The following is a 21,821-nucleotide window of genomic DNA, read 5'->3' as shown; positions in this document are numbered from 1 at the left end:
TTTATACAAATATAATTTTAATTATCATAATCGTGACTCTCTATATTCTATAGGGAACTATGTAATTTGATCACTTAGAAGTGTGCAATTAAACAAGGCATTTTGCCCAAAAAAATATGCATACTCATGGTAAAGAAAACAGTAACGTCAAAGATATAAGTACTGTTTATGTCTTGATTAAGAGACTCATGAGTTAAATTATGAAGAGTTAAGCCCATTTTAATATGTGTTAGATGTTTTTCTGCTTTGTATCGATCTGAAGAGTTAAGCCCTTTTCAACTTATATTTATAGTTTGTTCTTGTGTTGTACTGTTACACCACTCCTAAGTTAGGGGAGGGTTGGCGCCTTCAAAAATGTTTTATACCGCCCCATTCTTTATGTGCCTCTCCCAAGTCATGAGCCTGTAGTTCAGTGGTTGTCGTTGTTTCATATGTCTTCCATATTTGTTTTTCGTAAAATTAGGCCGTTAGTTTTCTCAATTGAATTGTTTCATATTTTCATGCCCAAAAAAATATGCATACTCATGGTAAATGAAGTGAATATAAGCAATTATAGGCAACCGTACGGCCTTCAAAAACGTGAAAAAAAAACCGTATAGTCGGCTATAAAAGGCTCACGAGTTAAATTATGAAGAGTTTTTATAGCCGACTATACGGTATTTTTTTTCACGTTTTTGAAGGTTGCCTATAATTGCTTATATTCACTTCATTTGAACTTTGAGGGATAGTAGTCTCATTGGCAATCATACCACATCTCCTTCTTTTAAACTATAGCAAATTATCTGATATTACACCCAAATCTGATGAATTTATGTTTTTTTTTTATTTCAAATCTAATGGTTTTGTTTTTTATTCAATAAGACGTATATGCGAGTAAAGTATACAGTAGTTCGTGAAACTACTTTTATGCTTGCAGAATATCAGCTTAGAAAGTTGAAATTCGGTCTGTATTATCTTTTTTAGATTTTTGTGGTGAAGCGGACGACTTATTCAACGAATACAATATATGGTCACTTGAAGAGCTGACACAACAAACGACGGTTTCAATAAAACAGAGTTTTGCTGCATTCAGGCAGGCAGGCTGACCCCATAAACATGTGTTGATATTTTTATGTCAATAGTATTCTGAATTTAAAGAACAAACATCATGATCATAACATCATAATATTTTTTTCCAATAGCCAAAATACCATTTTAACTTGACATAAGCCTATGTTAAAATACATGTATCAGCATTTAGTTGGAAAAGTTTAAGTTTGTAGGACAGTGCCCAATACTTCGAGTTGACCTTTTATAATGAACTTTTAAAATGCTTTAACTATTTTCCCAATAGTTTTAAGTCACTATAATAAAACCGATGTACATATTCTCATAAGATCTTCGAACTCTATCTAATCAATCTAATCCTCAATGTTCATCTTATCAGAACAAAGAAACCTTGAACAATGGCAGACAATCTAGATACCGTTGACTATGTTGTTATAGGAATCTATTTTATTGCAGTTTTATGTGTCGGCATTTGGGTAAGTTAAATATTCTCGTCGCTGACATTTACATGTACCGTTACGTTTTTTGACTAGTAGTGTTGACAGTTATTGAGTAAAACAATCGATAGATAAAGATATTAACCTCTGGTGTCATGTTTGTTGTACCTACGATTTCTGACCTAAAACATAGATTTTGATATGAATGAAAGGTGAATGAAAGGTGATGTAGGTATCTGACAATGACTTTAACCCCGTCGCATTTTTGCGCCTGTCCCAAGTCAGGAGCCTCTGGCCTTTGTATGTTTTTTTAATTTTAGTTCATTTATATGTTTTGGAGTTTAGTGTGACGTCCATTTTCACTGAACTAGTACACACTTTTATTTAGGGGCCAGCTGAGGACCACCTCCGGGTGCGGGATGTTCTCGCTGCGTTGAAGACCCATTGGTGGCCTTCGGTTGTTGTCTGCTCTTTAGTCGGGTTGTTGTCTCTTTGACATATTCCCCATTTCCATTCTCAATTTTATTAGTAAAACTATAAAACAGAAATATAATTATTGGCGAGCATACTAGAGTCTTTAACGATAGGCAAATGTATAAACATGAGTCATATAGTAAACTCTAAATATCATTCCTGAATACAGGTTCTAGACTAGTTGCGAAAAAATTTAGTAGAGACTACCAAAAATATCTAGAATCACATCAACATCGTTTAAAGTACAAACTGAGATATCAACAAAAGACAATCGATGACAAACACACTGTGATATCAACAAAGACAATCAAAGTACAAACACACACTGTGATATCAGCAAAGACAATCAAAGTACAAACACACTGTGCGAATCAAAAAAAACAATCAAAGAACAGACACACTGTGATATCAACAAAGACAATCAAAGTACAAACGCACTGTGATATCAACAAAGACAATCAGAGAACAAACACACTGAGATATCAATAAAGACAATCAAAGTACAGACACACTGTGCTATCAACAAAGACAATCAAAGTACAAACGCACTGTGATATCAACAAAGACAATCAGAGAACAAACACACTGAGATATCAAGAAAGAGAATCAAAGAACAGACACACTGTGATATCAACAAAGACAATCGAAGTACAAACGCACTGTGATATCAACAAAGACCATCAGAGAACAAACGCACTGTGATATCAACAAAGACAATCAAAGAACAGACACACTGTGCTATCAACAAAGACCATCAAAGTACTGACACACTGTGATATCAACAAAGACCATCAAAGTACAGACACACTGTGATATCAACAAAGACCATCAAAGTTCAGACGCACTGAGATATCAACAAAGACCATCAAAGTACGGACAAACTGAGATATCAACAAAGACCATCAGAGTACGGACACACTGTTATATCAACAAAGACCATCAGAGTACGGACACACTGTGATATCAACAAAGACCATCAAAGTACAGACAAACTGTGATATCAACAAAGATAATTTAGTACCCCTATCTATATCGATTAGTAGAAGAACGGACGTTGTGTCCATATGTTCATAGAAGAGCATAATTTACAATAAAAACTGGTTCTGAAAATGTATCAGCCTTACAATACCAGATGATAAAAGTAAAAGTACAAGTAAAGTGACAATGAATATTATATGTGCCATACTAAAGAAAATACTAAAAGCAAGCTCTTTGTAATTACTCTGCAGCTGATAAACAAATATGCTTTCGTACACTTTGATATTTTGCAATACTATGACTCTTGGTATTTTCTCCCCTTTCTTATACATCAACATCAAGAACATTGCAGAATACACAATTGTGCGGCAATTGAGAAAAGCAAATATCAAATGAAACTTGTTAGTCGTATTTCAAACTGCAAAAAGGCGAATCGCAATTTATCCCCGAAAAATACATGATGCAATGATTTAAAAATATTGTAAATCATAAATTTTGCCAATAAGTCTATTCCACTATGCAGCAACAAATATTTGAACAATTCGTACAGCAATGTAAACAAACAATTATATCATATTAAACTTGAAAAGTTCGAAGAAGATATTTAATTTACACGTATATTCATAGATTTTCATTGTATCAAGATGTGTTAATTTCTTTTAGTTAATGCAAAATACAGATTTGATAATTGTATGATTTTAGTCAACATGTCGTCCAAACAGAGGCAACACAACAGGATACTTTTTGGCGGGAAAATCAATGCACTGGATACCCGTAAGTACAAAGTATGAGAGATATAATCATCAAATCGAACGAAATGGAACGTATAAATTGCTTTAAAGTCAAGTATTATAGGCCTGTATAGGCGTTAGTGTTGTGTCTAAATAAATCAGAATAAAAATATCATAAACTGAAGTCGTACTTAGTTTGTAATTTTAACCAACACATGAAATCCGTCTAGTCCAGTTTGTAGGTATCATGCGCCTCGTAGCTGGGGTAATGTAAAGTGAAATATGAAAATTAATGTTGCCCGCGCTATTTCAAAACTCCTTTACTGCATGAGAAGGGATGAGGTATATGTCTGTATGCTTTTGATACCTTTCTCTTTCTTGTAACAAAGGTCTGAGACTCAGAACTTTTCTATACAACTTCCCATGAAAAACTTATTCGAACTATTACTGGGGACGCTTGTTTTGAAAACCCGGAGTAGGTGTAAATCAAACCATTTTAAAATGGAAAACTTCTGTTGAATAGTTCTCTGCTTCTGTTTTGATACATATCAGAAATGGTTAAAAGCGAACATGTAATTTGTCATTCAGCAGTTTCTTATTTCCTATTTCTGCTAATACTTTTTCTGCCATTAAACTAAAATTGTCCCTTGTATATTTGGTTAATGTTTTAGTTCGTAAGATTTATTGTACATGATTGTTACACTTAGGTCGGTGCATCCATTTATGCCAGTAACATAGGAGCTCCAATGTTTATTGGTTTAGCTGGAACAGCTGCTGCTTCCGGGTTGGCTGTTACTATTTATGAGTGGATTGTAAGTATTTGATTGAAGTTGATTTGACGGAAAATGCTTACAGTATTAGAGTCTAAAGTAATGGAAATAAAAAATATTCTAAAATGCACATTCCATATTCAATTTGAGTGGAAAATGATATATGGCTACAGTCGTTTTCCAAAAAACTCCAATAACGTGATCGTTTTTCTGTATACTGAATAGCTTTCGTTAGTCGAGTAATGCCTTTCCTCGTCGGCTTTATCTGAGGTTGTAACATGGTACATGGTATATAGTGGCAAGTAGATGGTGTACCTTGCAGATCAGCTGGGTCCCCCCCCCCTTTTTTTTTGTCTGTCTCAAAGGATGATAATTTTACTTACCATAATGTCACATAAAATTTTATCGTCAGTTAAAGACCTTCTTTGCTACACTCAAAAACTATAGTTTAGACTGCAAACAGTACAAAATGAAACAAACAAACACAAAGAAGCTTAGGATGCCACTTGTATGTACATATATGTATTGTTATAAATGATAATTTATTGAATCTCATTTTAGGCTGTATATTTCTTGGTAGCACTTGGATGGGTGTTTCTACCGGTTTATATTTCTTCTGGTGTGAGTAATGTGATATATGCATATGCCATCAAATGAATGAAATTAATTACCTTTGTTCCAAAATTAGATATTTGCTTTTTATTTCATTGCAATTTTCTAATGTGCTATCTCGATAAGCAATATTGTTTCAATTTATCATACCTTGGTATATGAATTTAAATATCCATACTTTTCAACACAAAAAGAAAATCTCCGTTTCCGTTGAGCTAAAATTGAAATTTTCAATACTAGGAAATTCCTGTAATTCAATCATTTACTAAATTAAATTTCGTTTTGCAGCAGCATTCACGTTTGAACTTTTTGTAAAATTTGGTACATGTCCATGAAGCCTTTAGAAACAAACGTTCAGTCTATAACTAAATTTAGAAGATGCCAAAAAAGACAACCGATAATCAAAGATCGAAGGAAGACCACCAAAGCCAAAACTATTCTGTTTAATATAACAATTAATACGAAACCAAAGTTCAAACAACCGATCGTAAAACACTACACACAATGTTAAAGGTTATGAACAGGTAACATACGATAACGGGACCGAACTTAGGTATTTCAAAAGGATAAAGCAGTTCCTACTCCTTTAAACCATTGTGGTGACGTCAGCCTATTCATTTACCGTGGATTCTTTTTCTAGAATCAACGCTTCCTAAATCTGACGCTGAAATTGACTCACCAAATTATATTCAATTGTTTCCTTTGTGTGCCTAATTTCATTAAGTTTGAATTGGCTAATCTACTGATTTCTGTTCACTAATGAAATTAATTTAAAAACTTACCTTTAATTTTTGTAATTTTTATATGCCTTCACTGGGAATCGAACCCTTCCTTGAAATCTGTTATGTGTGACTGACATCAACACATCGACGAAACCTCTCGGCTACCAATGGGTTACACTATAGATGTCTATTTTATATATTTAAATGAACATCTGATATACATTGGTTGGTTCATCGGACACACAGGGCTTGTACCTTTATATAGACACAATAGGCAGTCGTATAGTATGTGTTGGTAGCCGCGAGGTTAGCATGGTTAAAATCAATGAGTTAAAGATAGGGATTTGTAAGTTTAGGTTCGAATCCCTGTATTCTCTCTGTTGTTCCAATTCTGAAGTTATCCTGGTTTGATTCTAATTTTGCATGCTACAGTGGATATTTTTTTATAATAATAGCGAGTTTTACCGGGTTTGTTTTTATTATTATTGGCTATTTCACATGTTTGAAACAAAAATGATTACATTCTATTTGTCAATTTTTCTTTAATAAATATAGTATGATTTCATCTGTTTTACTACATAATTTTACAAAGGTTTGTTCGCAAATTCCTATGCGAGAAAATCGTGATGTGCATAGAGTGCTAGAAAAATTTCGATAACATACTTATTATATATACTTTATATATGCTTTTTTGTCGGGTTGTTTTCTCTTTGACACGTTCCCCATTTCCATTTTCAATTTTGTTAGAAATAATTTCGAATATGTCTTATTTTGTATAAACAGATAATATTCATATGCCTGGTAATATAAAGATCTTTAAAGGTAGAAGTGTTATATTGGTATTTTGTTAACCAATTAATTGTGATCTGAAATTTATCAATGCATCGTTGGACACGATAACATGGTTATTTAAACTCACTTACAATACCTTCTAATTAAGAAAAGTCTTTAATTTTGAAAAGAAATTAACACAATAGTTTAAGTTATAGATACAATGGATAAGCGTAGATTCATGAAAAACAAACCATTCGCCCTCCGGGCTCATGGTTTCTTTTTCAAGAATCCACGCTTATCCATTGTATCTATATAACATAGATACACCCATCATGTTGCTCATGACAAATACAAATTCGATGATAAGTTGTATTTTGTGATATTATACACCAGGAAAGGTAAACGGGATTTTGGCTACGAGAAATGGATCTAATAGGTTGCATTGATTGTTCTATTTCTTTTTATATATATATGTCTATGTTAAAGATATGTTTTTCTTTACTATCACTTATATCATAATTCTCTAACGATTTGATTTTGTTTTTAAGGTTTTTACGATGCCAGAATATTTGCGGAAACGATTTGGTGGAAAGAGAATAAGACTGTTTTCCTCGTTCTTTGCATTAATAGGATTTATTCTATTTAACATCTCGGTAAGAACATGTTATAAAATATTCCAATGGTGTGGACGTACTGACAGCGACCTCGGTAAGAACATGTTATAAAATACTCCAATGGTATGGACGTACTGACAGCGACTCAATATATGAAAATATAAGTTAATGAACACAAAGTAATCAATTTTATTGATTAATACAAAAGTTAGTCGTATTCAACTAAATCCGACATAAATATAATTAGAATATAGCAAAGTGCTCTCGACCAATGAAATTGTAGGATTTGGTGTCTCTTAATTGTGAAGAATGAATGAAATCATGTTCTTAGTAAGGGATTATCCTATTGTTTAGGCCTACTTACAGTTTAAAACAAAGAGTTTCTATACATGAGTTACAAATGCCCCAAAGCACATTTATCAGTTTGAAAGAATTTGTGATTAAAACTGACTAAAAGTTGAATTTTGAAAAAAAATCAAAATTAGATGAAGTTTACTGGTGCAGTAACATTGGTTACTGGATCTGCGGTTGGTGAAAATAGTAATTTCCAATATTCTGATAAAATTCTAAAAAAAGGAATTTAATTTAACTTTTGAATATATTTTAAACTATTTTAAAGGCATTGTATTTGAACATTTCCCTGACATAATGAAGTAGTATTTGATGTAAAGGACTGGACTAAAATATTGGCTGTAAAATAAAATTTATTTGTAACTCATATTTTGAATTTATTGATTTGAAATGGAAATAAACAAAAAAAAAACACTAAAATATTACATGATTTACATTCATACTCACAATCAGGAAACATTTCTTACCATTTCATTGTACTGTTGTGTCATCTAATGTATAAAACATAATTTATTATATTTTCCAAAATTATAAGAAGGTCCTTACATCACTAAAACTAATCCATAAATCAAATCATGCCTAAAAAGGAAGTCATGCATTAATTACAAACATTGCACTGACAATGAAAGTAATTCTTAAATACAACCAATCAAGAGATCATTTAAGCCTTGAGCACTTTACAATATTCTAAGTTTGTAAGAGAATGATAATCCCTTACTTCATGATAAGTACTCGCTAACGCTCGTACTTAATCATGAAGAAAGGGATTATCATTCTCTTACATATACGTATCAAACAGAAGTGATTATGAGTACGTCATTTTGTGCCGAGGACATTACATTACCGACAGCAATATAATACCTAATTTTCTACATTCAAAAACAGAAGTTAAGACGGCATAACATACCAAAATAAAAACAAATAAATTGAAGGCTTCTAACCCTAGAGATCAAACTGAATGCTTATTTTTTAAGATCAGCGGTGTGATCATGTACAGTAACTGTACATGCGAAAAATTATGAATTATAACAAAAAACATTGAACAAATTACACAAAAAATGGAAGAAAAACACAAAAGAAACATCAATATCATTTCACAAAATCGGTATATTTGCCGTCGATTTGATTGCTTTTTGCAATGCATGCAAATATTTTACTTGAATTCTTCGTGTATTGGATAACTGAATAATTCAGAATATAACTATTAGATATACAAATTATTAACCATTAAATAAAACATGAACATTTATTTTATTTAGATAGAAATATACTCGGGCGCCATTTTCCTGCAACAGATTTTGAAATGGAATATGTATTTATGCGTTGTCCTGATATTGATCGTAACAGCTGTATTTACAGTTATAGGTAAGTTTTTATAAATTCTTACGCATATCTTTTAGATACGGGATTGCGTTACCGAAAACAGTATGATTATTGCTCTCAAGTGTATAAACAATTCAATTTTTGATAAAGATCAACTTGAAAGATACGTGTAGCAAATAACTTTCCGCACGTACCAGTACACAACTCATTTATCAAAGAGTTCTCTTGTTTTTTTCTCCTTTTGAACTTCTATTATTTAATTGTAATTTCATATGATATTGAAAACTATAAAGAGAAGAAAGGATGTAACAGACTCAATTATCAAAATGAAATTTTTAAAGAAAAAACAAAATAAATAACAAAATAAAAGTTTTCTTAACAAGAAACAAGCAGTATAATGGAGTCGAAGAATTGTCTCGTGGTAGTCGTTTACATTAGGATTCTAATTACTAGTAGATCAACCTTTTGGATGCACTAATTGGGTAATCTGTCTATTTAGGTGGTTTAGCGTCCGTTATTTACACAGACACCTTACAGTCAGCTGTTCTTCTCGTCAGTGCTACGATCTTAGCGGTCATGGGTAAGAATATTCAATGAATATACTTTACTATATATATAAACATAACACTGTCAGGAATTTATTAATTAATTTGGTAAGAGGAAGTACAAAAAAATCACAAGATATGCTTAATAGGTTGCTATGCGGTATAGGTTTTGCTCATTGTTGAAGGCCGTACAGTGACCTATATTTGCTAACCTCTTCGTCATTTGGTCTCTGGTAGAAAGTTGTCTCATCGACGATCCTACCACATCTTCTTATTTTCATATTAACATGGTAAATCAATATATACGTGAAACCTTTTCCCTTGATGTACCATTTTATGCGGTACATATAAGTGCTTGTCTGTCCTTTCTCTGGCTAGACAATTCTAACTCGTTACTTTCTGGGAAATTAATTGAAAGAAGGAATTTGTCAGCAATTTGATGTTTATCATAATATTTGCAGACATGTCAAAAAAAGCCTAATCTTTTACAGATTGAACTTCTGAATTTTTTAACTGTTTAAACTAATTTTAATGTATGTTGAAAAAGACTAATCTAGTCACACGTGTTACTTGTGTGTCTCAGTACAAATTTTACATTATACAGTAATTTGGTGATATTTTACTGACAAACATGTTGTAGTAAGCAAATAAAACAATTAATTGAAAGAAATACTAGTATACATTATTGTTTAAGGGCCAGCTGAAGCCCACCTCCGGGTGCGGGATTTTCTCGGCTGTGTTTAAGACCCATTGGTGGTCTTTGGCTGTTTTCTGCTCTTTTGTCGGGTTGTTGTCTCTTTGACACAATCCCCCTTTCCAATTTCCCCTCTTTCAATTCTATTTATTATTACACGGTTTTCTGAGAGCGAACAGTAAATAGTGATATAGGAGTCCGTTCGTAGGTCCGTTCTTTTTTATTCTTTTTGTCAGCAATTTTATATGAAAAATAATATTTTTTCAAGACGACACGCAGACTTGCCCTCATTTCCAGTATACTGAAAACTCTAACTTTTATCAACAGATAAACGCGTCATTTATTACTTAATAACATCCAAACAATGGTTACCGTTCGAAAATCAAACCTCTACCTTTTTTTAATGTTGAAACTCGTTTACCAAGTTTTCCATAGTAACGTTTTAACATAAGTGGAAGAGACTGATTAATTTAAGTTAGACTTTACAGAATTAAATATTACCATAATTTAATAAGTGACATTTTAGGCCTGAAAGAGGTTGGTGGATGGAGTGGTTTGACAACCAAGTATATGACAAGTATCGCCAATCAAACTTTCAACAACCAGTCATATCAGGAATGCGGTAAACCACGCGTAGATTCGTTTCACATTCTTAGAAGTCCTGTTTCCGGCGATATTCCATGGACTGGAGCATTTACAGGGTTATCGTTCTTGGGACTCTATGTATGGAGTCAGGATCAGGTAATTTATGTCAGCCTTTAAAAACTTAACGAATAAATTCATCTTACAAAAAGAGCTCAAGTTTTTATATTTTAAAATTTCGAACAACTCGTTAATATCACTGCTTGTATGTAAAAAGGAGATGATATATAATTGCCAACGAGACAACTGTTCAACAGAGTTCAAATAAAGAGTATTTAAGAAATTATAGGCCACCATACGGCTTCAACAATGAGTAAAACCCATACCGTATAGTCAGCTATAAAAGGTCCCTACATTACAAAATGTGAAACAATGCAAACAACGATGAACGAAAAAAACATATATGGCAACTGACAGCAACAAACGGCAACTACTGAAATACAGGCCCCTGAATTAGTACAGGTAAAATAGAATGTGGAAGGGTTATACATATTTGTGAGCTCCTAACCCTCCCCTAACCTGATACAATGGTGTAACAGCACAACATATTAAGAACAAACTATAACAGTTTGAAATAGCTTGACTCATCAGATCGGAACGAAACACAACACAACACATTTCATAAAGACAGAAGACACAAAGTACCGATCTAAGAGTACTTCTAGTTACTGAAAGCTAATTCTGCTTTTATGAATCATAAATGTATACATATTTTGTTATGTATTTCTTATGTTTACATCGTAGCATTTTAGTCCGTTGAAATCTGGTTCAGGAGAGTTTGTACCTTTAATGGTATTACTAAATAAAACTAGTGGTCAACAACCGTTAATGGTATTATTAAATAAACCTAGTGGTCATTTTAGTTAATGCAAACATACTGGAAAAAAATGGTCACATAACACGAAGAAAAAAAAGGAATTGCAAAGTCAATAGCCATATCAAATGTAATTGACTTTGTATAGAATGGCGATTTTTAATAATTAATTTTTGAAGATTTTTAAAACTCAGTGAGTTTTAGCTGTATATTGGCTGTAGTATGGATTCGTCTAACATTTATTGTATATCTTTTCAGTTGATTGTACAAAGAACTCTTTCTGCTAAGAATATGGTGCATGCTAAAGCTGCAACTTTGTTTGCTTCCGTACTAAAATTGACCGGATTATTATTATTCATAATACCTGGAATGATCAGTAGAATACTATACACAGGTTTGCAGATAGACAAACTCTAAATTTGTTAGACAAAATATGAATCTACAGATAAAGTTCTATTCAAGTAAATTTCAATACATCATTATACATATGAATAGAAAGAAAAGGACGTTGATTTATATTAAACGATAATCCCAATAATTTTATTACTTGAAGATAACAAAATATATATGAACGCTCTTATACACTGTATGTGCTTGTATGTTGAACTTAAAATATTCCTTGATATATATAACTATGTTTACTTGTGATTATTTATATATGATTTTCACTACATAATTATATTGGATGATAATTCAACAAATAATCCACAAAACCCACAAAAGGATATAAAGTATATTCAAATCCCAAAAAGGAAAGTGCATGTCAATTCAATTTTGTTCAGGCAATGACCAATTCGTTCTATATATAAGTTAAATTTAATAAATTAGAAAAACGATAAAATTTAAGAATGGAAACACTTTTAAAAGGCACTAATAACAAAAGAAAAGATAAGGATGGATATACATGGGAATAAATATCAAAAATCAATGCAAAGTCATAACCAAGTTATTAAAAAAAACCAGTTTGTATTGCTGGTATTAGTATGTACAAGTCTTCAACAATAAACTAAAAGATAACATCTGTGCCAATCGGACGGTTTGAGGCATACTTTATGTTATTTTCTTTAGATATAATAATAGACATCTGACTATGCGGTATGGGTCATTTTCATTGTTGAAGGCCGTTCGGTGATATGTAGTTGTTAACTTTTATGTCATTTGGTCTCTGGTGGAGAACCAACCACATCTTCTTATGTTTATATTACTTAGATGAAATAGCCTGTGCTGATCCCAAATCCTGTGATGAATTCTGTAATAACAAAGCTGGATGTAGTAACTTTGCGTATCCTTTGTTGGTTATCAGACTACTGCCAAAAGGTAACGTATCTATTACTATTATGATTGTGAAACGTAAGATAATATATGGAATTCAATCAAAAAATAGAAGTCAAAGAAAAAGAAACAGAAACATGGCTTAAATATAAAGTCGAAAATACAAGTACAAAATATTACAAAGTAACTAAATAAAAGATCAAACAGCACACACCTAACTAAAAGGTAGTAAACTCATTTGCTCTAGAAAGGTTAGCAGTTTCTGTTTCCTTAGTGGAACTGACTGTTTTCCTTTTCAAATTAGGTGATGAATTATAATTACCAAGGCACTTTTTTTATATAGATTAGACTGTTGGTTTTCCTGTTTGAATTGTTTTACACTATTCTTTTTTGGGCCCTTTATATCTTGCTGTTCGGTGTGAGCCAAGGCTCCGTGTTGAAGGCCGTACTTTGACCTATAATTGTTTACTTTTTACAAATTTTGACTTGGATGGATTGCTGTCTCATTGGCACTCATACCACATCTTCTTATTTATGTTTAACAAATTATTAGAAAAATTGAAATCACGATGGTTATCCGTACCCTTTTACTGTAAACTTTTTACATAATATGATCATTTATGTGGGAATATCAATGAACCTTACATTTTTAATCTGAAAAGACATCATGTGCGTTTATTTGCACGTGAAAGAAGGCTTGAGATAGATAGAGAAAGAATAGCTTTTAACCTGATGTTCAGTGGTTGTCGTTTGTTGATGTGGTTCATAAGTGTTTCTCGTTTCTCGTTTTTTATATAGATTAGACCGTTGGTTTTCCTGTTTGAATGGTTTTACACAAGTCATTTTTGGGGCCCTTTATAGCTTGCTGTATGGTGTGAGCCAAGGCTCCGTGTTGAAGGTCGTACTTTGACCTATAATGGTTTACTTTTACAAATTGTGAATTGGATGGAGAGTTGTTTCATTGGCACTCATACCACATCTTCTTATATCTATTTTAATTTCAAAATTGTTATGAGCATTTGAATATTATTTCTTGTTGTAAATGTATTAGCTGTGTTTTCTTTTGAAGGACTGCGAGGACTAATGTTAGCAGCTCTTTTGGCAGCGTTAATGAGTTCGATGACATCTATATTGAATAGTGGTAGTTCTATTATGACCATGGACATTTGGAGACAATTCCGGAAACAAGCACCACAATCCGAACTGATGATTGTAGGAAGACTAACAGTTCTTGTTCTTGTCGTACTTAGCGTGTTATGGCTTCCGATATTAAAGACGGCGGAGGGAGGAATAATTTGGTTTTACATGCAAGCGATCAGATCTTACCTGATACCACCTATGTGTGTTCTGTTTGTCTTGGGTTTGTTCTGGAAGAGACTCACAGAACAGGTAATTTGAGCTTGTTAAATGATAATCATTTACTAAAAAAAAATATGATAGTCAAAATCAAAACCAAAATGAATATTAAGTAAGTCATCGTGCCATCTATGCTTAATGTTTTGCCGTCAATGGTTTAATATCTTTTATATGACAGATAATTATGGCGTTATACACGAAGCCTACATCATATGATACTCTGGTGAAACACAATAAAGGGAACAAGTAAGGCTGCTCTTGAGGTCAAAAATAAAGGTCAACACAATAGAAAAAAAATTGTGATCTTGAATAAGTAATGCTTGAAATTTGTAAAACTCTTTGGTTAGTGGAAAAAAAACAATGAGAAATGTTTTATTTTCTACTTTGTATGGGGTAAGGTAAGTGCTGGTTACGGACACTACTTGTAAAATTAACCTCTAGAAAATTATGTCTTTAATGAACTATTCCAAGTCTTTTTGCACAATTATAATTACAATGCAATTCATTAACAAAATACCAACCAAAACAAATCACAGGAATTTTTGCAAAATTATACCTCTTTCTTAATTAGTGGAAAAAGGATTATTGTAAGAACAGCACCACTCTTAAAATGAAAGACTGTATTGTATACATGTCGCCCATTAAAACCATTAAGAGTTGACCTTCTATTCATTGGAATATAAATCACAGCAGGAGATGTATTCCTTACATTAAATGGTATATAAGATAAACTCAGTAAGTTATTTGAGTTACGAACACTACATTTATCTTATGTTTTTAATTTACTCAATATGAATAACTATTCATGGGTAACATATTAAGTTAGTGCATTTTCTTTTTATTGTTTGCATTTTTTATCAACAGAATGACCCATGATTGTAAATAAATATATTTAATTAAAGTAATTTCCAATGTAAACATACATGACATGTTGACATGGATGGGACCAAGTATATCATTTCAAATCTGAAGTTATACCATAAACATAATTATCTAAACAAAGTAGGTGCTATGCACTTAAAGGAATAATAAAAAAAGCATATTTTCAAAAAAAAAATCATTAGAATTACATTTGTTAATCGGGAAAAAAAGAAATGCTGATGGTTACGGACACTACACACTGGCTACTTTTCCCAACAATTTTCTATAAATAACATACTTTTTGTTGATTAAAGAGTAGTCATTTATACAGAACTTCATGAAATAAATGTTATGCTATCATAAGACACTACCAGAATTGTAGATAAAACAAAAATAAAGCATACTTTACCTTCAAATATACTTGAGCTCATTAAATTATTTTTTAAGTGTATTTTATAAAATGTCATATAATACTAATGTCAAGTACAGATCTTTAACAAATCTACATGCTAGTATACATGGTATAAATCAATTGGAGGAAGAAAAAACACAAGATTTTGAAAAATGAAAAAAAAAATTTCATTTTTTTTGACTCCGAATAAAGAAAATCCCTGGGTTACGGAAAATAATGTGAAGATATAAAAACCATAAAAATAATCATGGAGATGAATTTTCTTAACCTAACATTACAAAAGAACTCATCTTTTGAGTTTATGACAAACTGATACCAAAATGGGGGTTTTACAATATGATTTTCTGGTTACAAATTTGTATGTCAAGGAATATTATCAGCTCAAATATTTTTAACAATTATCTGTTTTTATAATTTTTAATCAAAAGACATTGATGATGGAGCAAAGTAGACATCATAAAACCTAGAAATTAAGCCTATTTTGATGAAATAAAAATATTTATAATATCATGGTTACGGACACTACATCATTTTTGTAGTGTCTGTAACCATATTTTCATTTATTCTGACTAAATTCTAATAAGAAGGTGCAAAATGTTGTTATTATTTTAGTGTAAAGTATCAAATCTATAAAGAAAATAGCTTATTGTTTACGGTAGCTATTCTTTCTAGGAGAATAATAAGCTGGTTACGGACACGACTCTTTTTTGAAAAATATTTTTTTCTACTTTGAAAATTTCAAAAATATTCTGTATGAATCATATTATTTATATAACTGTTTCATTTTAGTATTATTATATTTGAGTATGTTGACATACATTTTTAACGAATTATCTTGCAATTAGTTTTATTTTCAGGGCCATAAATGATCAACACTTAATAAATTGAAGATGTATTTATAACGAATCACCACTCTTACAATTCTGCAAATTAAATTTTTAAATTAGCTCAGATTTTTGTAATGTTGGAATCATTTTAATCGCCATTTAATAATCTGTAAATGATAACATGAGAGGTGATCATTGCACTTACTGTTAAAAAGATTTTGAAAATAAAAACTATGTAAGGTTTGAGGCGCAACCGCATAACGTCTAAAAATTACCATTTTTGGACCACTAGTCTCACCGGTGTTCAAAAAATATTCAAGATAGAATCTAAAAATTTTGAATGAGGTTAAAACATTCAATATACTGTCAATTATTAAAAACAGAAAACTGGCATCCTAATATATTCAAGTTAGCTGTATAGCTTACATAACAAAGACCAATCGTAAATGTTGTTTCACCAGACTATAATAGATCAAGTCGGCTTTGTCACTATTGCAAAGAACCAATGTGAGTTATAATATCTTAGTCGTGATCGATTTGTGACCGTCGAACAAATGAATCAAGGCTTCCTATAATGTCTACATTTATCGTCCAACGTCATTGTAACGTGTATATTGGGTCTGTTTGCACAATATATAACCATATATATTTGTATTTTTTATTTCAGGGAGCCTTCTGGGGACTAATCCTTGGCCTTATTGTAGGGATAATAAGGATGGTCTTAGATTTTTCCTTTCCTGCACCCCTCTGTGGCAGTGGAGATTCAGACAACCGCCCAGCAGTAGTGAGCAAAGTAGACTTTCTACATTTTGCAGCAATCTTAGGTTTAGTCACAACAGGAGCAATGACTCTAATTAGCATGTTTACTGAACCTAGACCAGAAAGAAAGGTATTAACATCGACCTTTGTTATAGAAACATAGGATATTAAGTTGTGTAAAAAAGACTATGATAGTCAGATATTACTACAAATCACATTCTTAACTTGAAATCAGTCGATCGTGTTTTATCCATGTCAATATGTGATGGAATAGTTGATAAATTATAATTGAGTAAAGCACCAGCGGCCAAATTTTGAATGTTTATTTCTCTGAATAAAAATGACATATTTCATAAGTATTTAAACGAAGAAGAACAGAAACAGATTGAATATTTACTAGACAAAATCCAACTGCAAAAGATTTCCAAACGACAAGTTAAGGGCTCACCTACCGTGATCGCAAAGAATGGGCATCTTATTTTTCTGTCTTTCTTACCCTTACTTTATTTTCTAATGGTATTTTCTTCTAATAACAATAAATTTAAAGGGTCTTCAAAAATAAATGTTCAATAATGTTAAACTTGAGTCCTTGGCTTTCAAATATGTGGCTTTGAGGATTCCTGATGAAGTTAAATCCAGAAAAGCGCTTCGAACGCATGAAACTTATAACGTGTTGTTTTCATTTTTTAGTCCTATGAATTCGTCTCATCTTTTTATAGTTGAAAAAAGTAACATGGTGGACCAGAAACGATGAGGATGAACCTGAATTATCTTCTGATGAGGAAGATGATTTCGGATTTGATTCTGAGAATGATCAAGAACAATCCGCTGAAACATTGAATACTAGTAGTAAGTATCAGTCCTTTAGGAAAAGTGTGACATTGGAGACGGTTCAAAGTATTTCAATTTAGAATTTCAAATCGAAAACCTAATGCAAAATTGAAGATCTGATATAACTCGAAAAGGATGAAAGGTAAAGGCGTAAGCACGAAGACTCTTCAAAGTGTATTTGTCCTCGTTCAATGTCATTGGCTTTGAACTAGCTGTCAGTAACTACGAGTACTCTCAGAAATATTCGTCCTCGTTAAATGATTGAACCTTCTTTCGTGATAATGCCTCACTATTGTTCATTAAAATAGGTTAACTTAAATGGAGTTTATTGGTAACATATTTATTTACCACGTCTGTAATCGGATACAAAGTATACGAGGAAGTCGAGGTCTTTTTACGAGTATCTTCATGAAATATATATTTTAAGAACACATTTATATATTCGTTTTCTTTAAACAGATGTAAAATGTCAAATGCTACAGAAATGCAAAGATTGGATATGTGGTACTATAAAGGAACCAGAATGTAAGTTATCTACTGAGGAAAAAAGTTTACTGAGAAAAAAGATGACCTCCTTGTCGGAGAAAACAAGGAACAGACGAATACTGAACTGCGCAGCAGTGTTAATAACAATAGGAACTACAGTACTTATAGCAGTGTTTCACTGACAAGAACTGAAGTATTGTTTCAATGACAAGAACTGCAGTATTTATAGCAATTTATTTCACTGACAAGAACTACAGTATTTATACCAGTATTTCACTGACAAGAACTACAGTATTTATACCAGTATTTCACTGACAAGAACTACAGTATTTATAGTGCTCAGTATTTCACTTGACAAGAACTACAGTACTTATAGCAGTATTTTAGTGACAAGAACTACAGAATTTATACCAGTATTTCACGGACAAGAGCTGTGGTTTATGTATCAAACATTTGATCATACGTGTAATATACGGGTGCTAATGTTTTTTATTTTATATCGGAAATATTTATTTTGAAATTAAGAATGGGACTGACAGATCTTGAGAAAAGAAGAATTTCCTCTTATGATTTCTTTTGTTCACATATCAGCCCATAAAAGTCCGTGATATCGTCTACTATAACAAGATTTGTTTATAAGTAAAATAAAACTATTAAGGCATAGACATTTCAACCACCACAACGAAACTGCACTATGTTTTGTTTTTTTCCATAATACAGAGTAGATGAAATGATAGTAAAATGCACACATTTTATTAGCTCAACAGAGCTAGTGTGCTCATGAATGACGAAAATCTATTTTTAGGGGTCAATTATGGAGTACTGAAAATTAGGTGACATCCCGTAAGTCCGACAACCAATATTCCGACATCCCATTATTCCGACAGTCCATTATTCCGACATCCCATTACTCCGACAGCCTATTACTCCGACATCCGATTATTCCGACAGCTCATTATTCCGACAATGCATCTGTCATAAGTGTATGGGTAAATTTTCTCCAAAAAGACCAACTCCGTCCTCGATAATATATGTGGTTGTGCGTTTAGATACCGATTATTCTTCCTATGCGGCATATTTGCCTCAGTGCCTTGGAGTTGATACTCATGCATATTGCAACTGCTGGGTCCTTATTCTTGTCCTCCCTTTTCGTTTTACGGGTCCGGGTATTTTATTTGTCTTTATATTTCGGCGTTTGTGTGTCTATTGTCATTCTGTGCTGTTCTAGTCCCCGGTTTTGATTTTGTATCTTGATTTACCTTCTTTTTATTGGATCTTCGGTTTCCCTCCTTTCGTATAAAGGTAGTGAGGTTTCGATCATCATTATTAACTACATAAATAAATATATTCGAGTTGGATAACCCTACCCACTTTTTTGATAGTAACACTTTCAACCCCTTGTATCACTCAATTAAGTTTTATTTAATTTTGTCGCGGAAATGTTATATTTTTCATGAAAGACAAGAAGTTAGGAGAAACAGGGTAATTTGTCGTAAACCCAGCGTATATTCTTTTATTGAAAACATGTAAACGGAGCATCCATAACTACTTAGGTCAGAAAAAACATGGGTCATTATTCTTAAAGCATGGCTGTATGTATCACAATGGGGTTCTTTTTCATTTTTATATTTTGGTGAAAAACAATCATAACAAAACAAAATTCAACAGATGTCAATATATATACGTTGGTTTAACTAGTTTTATGTGTCTATTGGTTGTTCTTGTGTAATATATAAGGAGATGTGGTATGCTTGCCAATGAGACAACTATCCACCAAAGTTCCAATGAAGTCGATGTAAGCAATTATAGGCAACCGTACGGACCTCAACAATAAGAAAAACCCATTCCGTATAGTTGGCTATAAAAAGGCCCCGACATGAAAAATATGAAACAATTCATTTGAAAAACTAACGGCCTAATTTATAACAAAACAATTTACGAAAAACAAATATGACAGACATGAACCAATGACAACCACTAAACTACAGCCTCCTGACTTGGGACAGGCACATAAAGAATGTGGCAGGGTTATACATGTTTGAAGACGCCAACCCTCCCCAAACCTGGGACAGTGGTATAACAGTACAACATAAGAACAAAGTATAAAAATCAGGTGAAAAGGGCTTCATCAGATCGATACAAAGCAGAACTTCATCCAACGAAAACACAGACCGGACGTGGCAGGGAATTTATACATCACTCACAACAACAAAAACACAAAATACAGATCTGAGAGTACTCGTAATTACTGACAGCTAATTCAAAGCAAATAAAAACTAAACAATCGTGTATCTAAGACACTTTGTGTCTTACTTGCCCCGCGTGTGTCTTTGTCAGACTATTTTCCTTCTGGACTAACGCTTGGTTTGTCTACCATGCATTGGTTAAGTCAAGAAAACTGTTGAGGCAAACTGACTGTGGATAACACTAATTTATAAATTTTTAATTTCTATTTTGGAGTAAACTGGCGCCAATGTGTTAAAAAAGCGCGTGATGCTGAATGTCTATTTCTAAATGTGAATATTGAAGAAAACAGATACTACTACTAGTATTATTAACACTATCTTGTAAAATGTAGAGTAAAGGCAACAGTAGTATACCGCTGTTCAATAGTCATAAATAGATTGAGCGAAAACAAATCCGGGTCACAAACCAAAACCGAGGGAAACACATCAACTATAAGAGGAAAACAACGGAACAACAGAAACACTGAACTGCTACAAAAACAAACATACATATAACGGACTGTTTGATAACAACTGCCATTTTCCTGACATGGTACAGGACATTTTAAGAAAAAATGGTGGGTTGAACCTGGTTTTATGGCTAGCCAAACCTCCCAATTAAGTGTATGTAAATGCATCACAATACGGGGCCCCAGTAGAATACCCCCTTAGGTCGCGCAAAAAAAATGCATCAGTTTGACTCACTTTTAAGCAAATTTAAGATAATTTTTTTACAAGTCGTACGTTGTTTTAAATGAGACGCAGAGTCGCCCATCTAATCCCCAAGGTGGAGGTTCGGATTTGGCCATATTGGAGCCACACAATATCCAATATACATAATAGATTCTGTATTCTATAAAGCAAATCATATTCTGACCCCGCCTACCGGGTAATTTGTTGGAAATAGTTTGATGAGAATCTGTATGAACAATTCCCTGTATAACGTAATTCGAATTCTGCATATATATACGTAATTAAAATTCTGTATAGTCTGTATTTGCGTATGCAAAGAATTGTTACGATATAATTCCGTATTTACGGAATTCGAAGTCTATCCATACGGAAATATTTCTTTTTTTTTAATTCTGTAAATACACTGAGTAAACGATTTCTGTAAAGGCGCGAAAATAAATGATTGAATAATATACCTCTATACACAAATTTTAATTACGTATGTACAGATTTCGAATTAAGAATATAAAAAGTATTCGAACTACCTATATAATATATCGTAATTATTTCTGTACATCTGTAATAACATATA

General features: G+C 32.3%; 1 protein-coding gene across 1 annotated transcript; it reads left to right on the top strand.

Annotated features, from left to right (window-relative positions):
• The first annotated feature begins 1,445 nt into the window (after positions 1–1,445).
• LOC127715754 (sodium/glucose cotransporter 4-like) lies at positions 1,446–20,915 on the top strand. Its single transcript, XM_052221904.1, has 14 exons — positions 1,446–1,523; positions 3,639–3,710; positions 4,375–4,479; positions 4,999–5,058; positions 7,094–7,198; positions 8,770–8,875; positions 9,333–9,413; positions 10,599–10,813; positions 11,787–11,922; positions 12,738–12,845; positions 13,870–14,189; positions 16,924–17,145; positions 17,735–17,864; positions 20,911–20,915. Exons 1-14 carry the CDS (start codon positions 1,446–1,448, stop codon positions 20,913–20,915), a joined length of 1,743 nt encoding a protein of 580 aa, XP_052077864.1.
• The last annotated feature ends 906 nt before the right edge of the window (positions 20,916–21,821 follow it).

This window comes from Mytilus californianus, unplaced genomic scaffold (genome assembly GCF_021869535.1).
Source record: "Mytilus californianus isolate M0D057914Y unplaced genomic scaffold, xbMytCali1.0.p SCAF_9, whole genome shotgun sequence".
Classification (NCBI taxonomy): domain Eukaryota; kingdom Metazoa; phylum Mollusca; class Bivalvia; order Mytilida; family Mytilidae; genus Mytilus; species Mytilus californianus.
This window is presented reverse-complemented; position numbering and strand designations above follow the sequence as displayed.

Coding starts and splice junctions, on each gene's coding strand:
- LOC127715754 (XM_052221904.1), top strand. CDS start 1,446: ATGGCAGACAATCTAGATACCGTTGACTATGTTGTTATAGGAATCTAT. Junction 8,876..9,332: donor AGCTGTATTTACAGTTATAG/GTAAGTTTTTAT, acceptor CTGTCTATTTAG/GTGGTTTAGCGTCCGTTATT. Junction 17,146..17,734: donor AACCTAGACCAGAAAGAAAG/GTATTAACATCG, acceptor ATCTTTTTATAG/TTGAAAAAAGTAACATGGTG.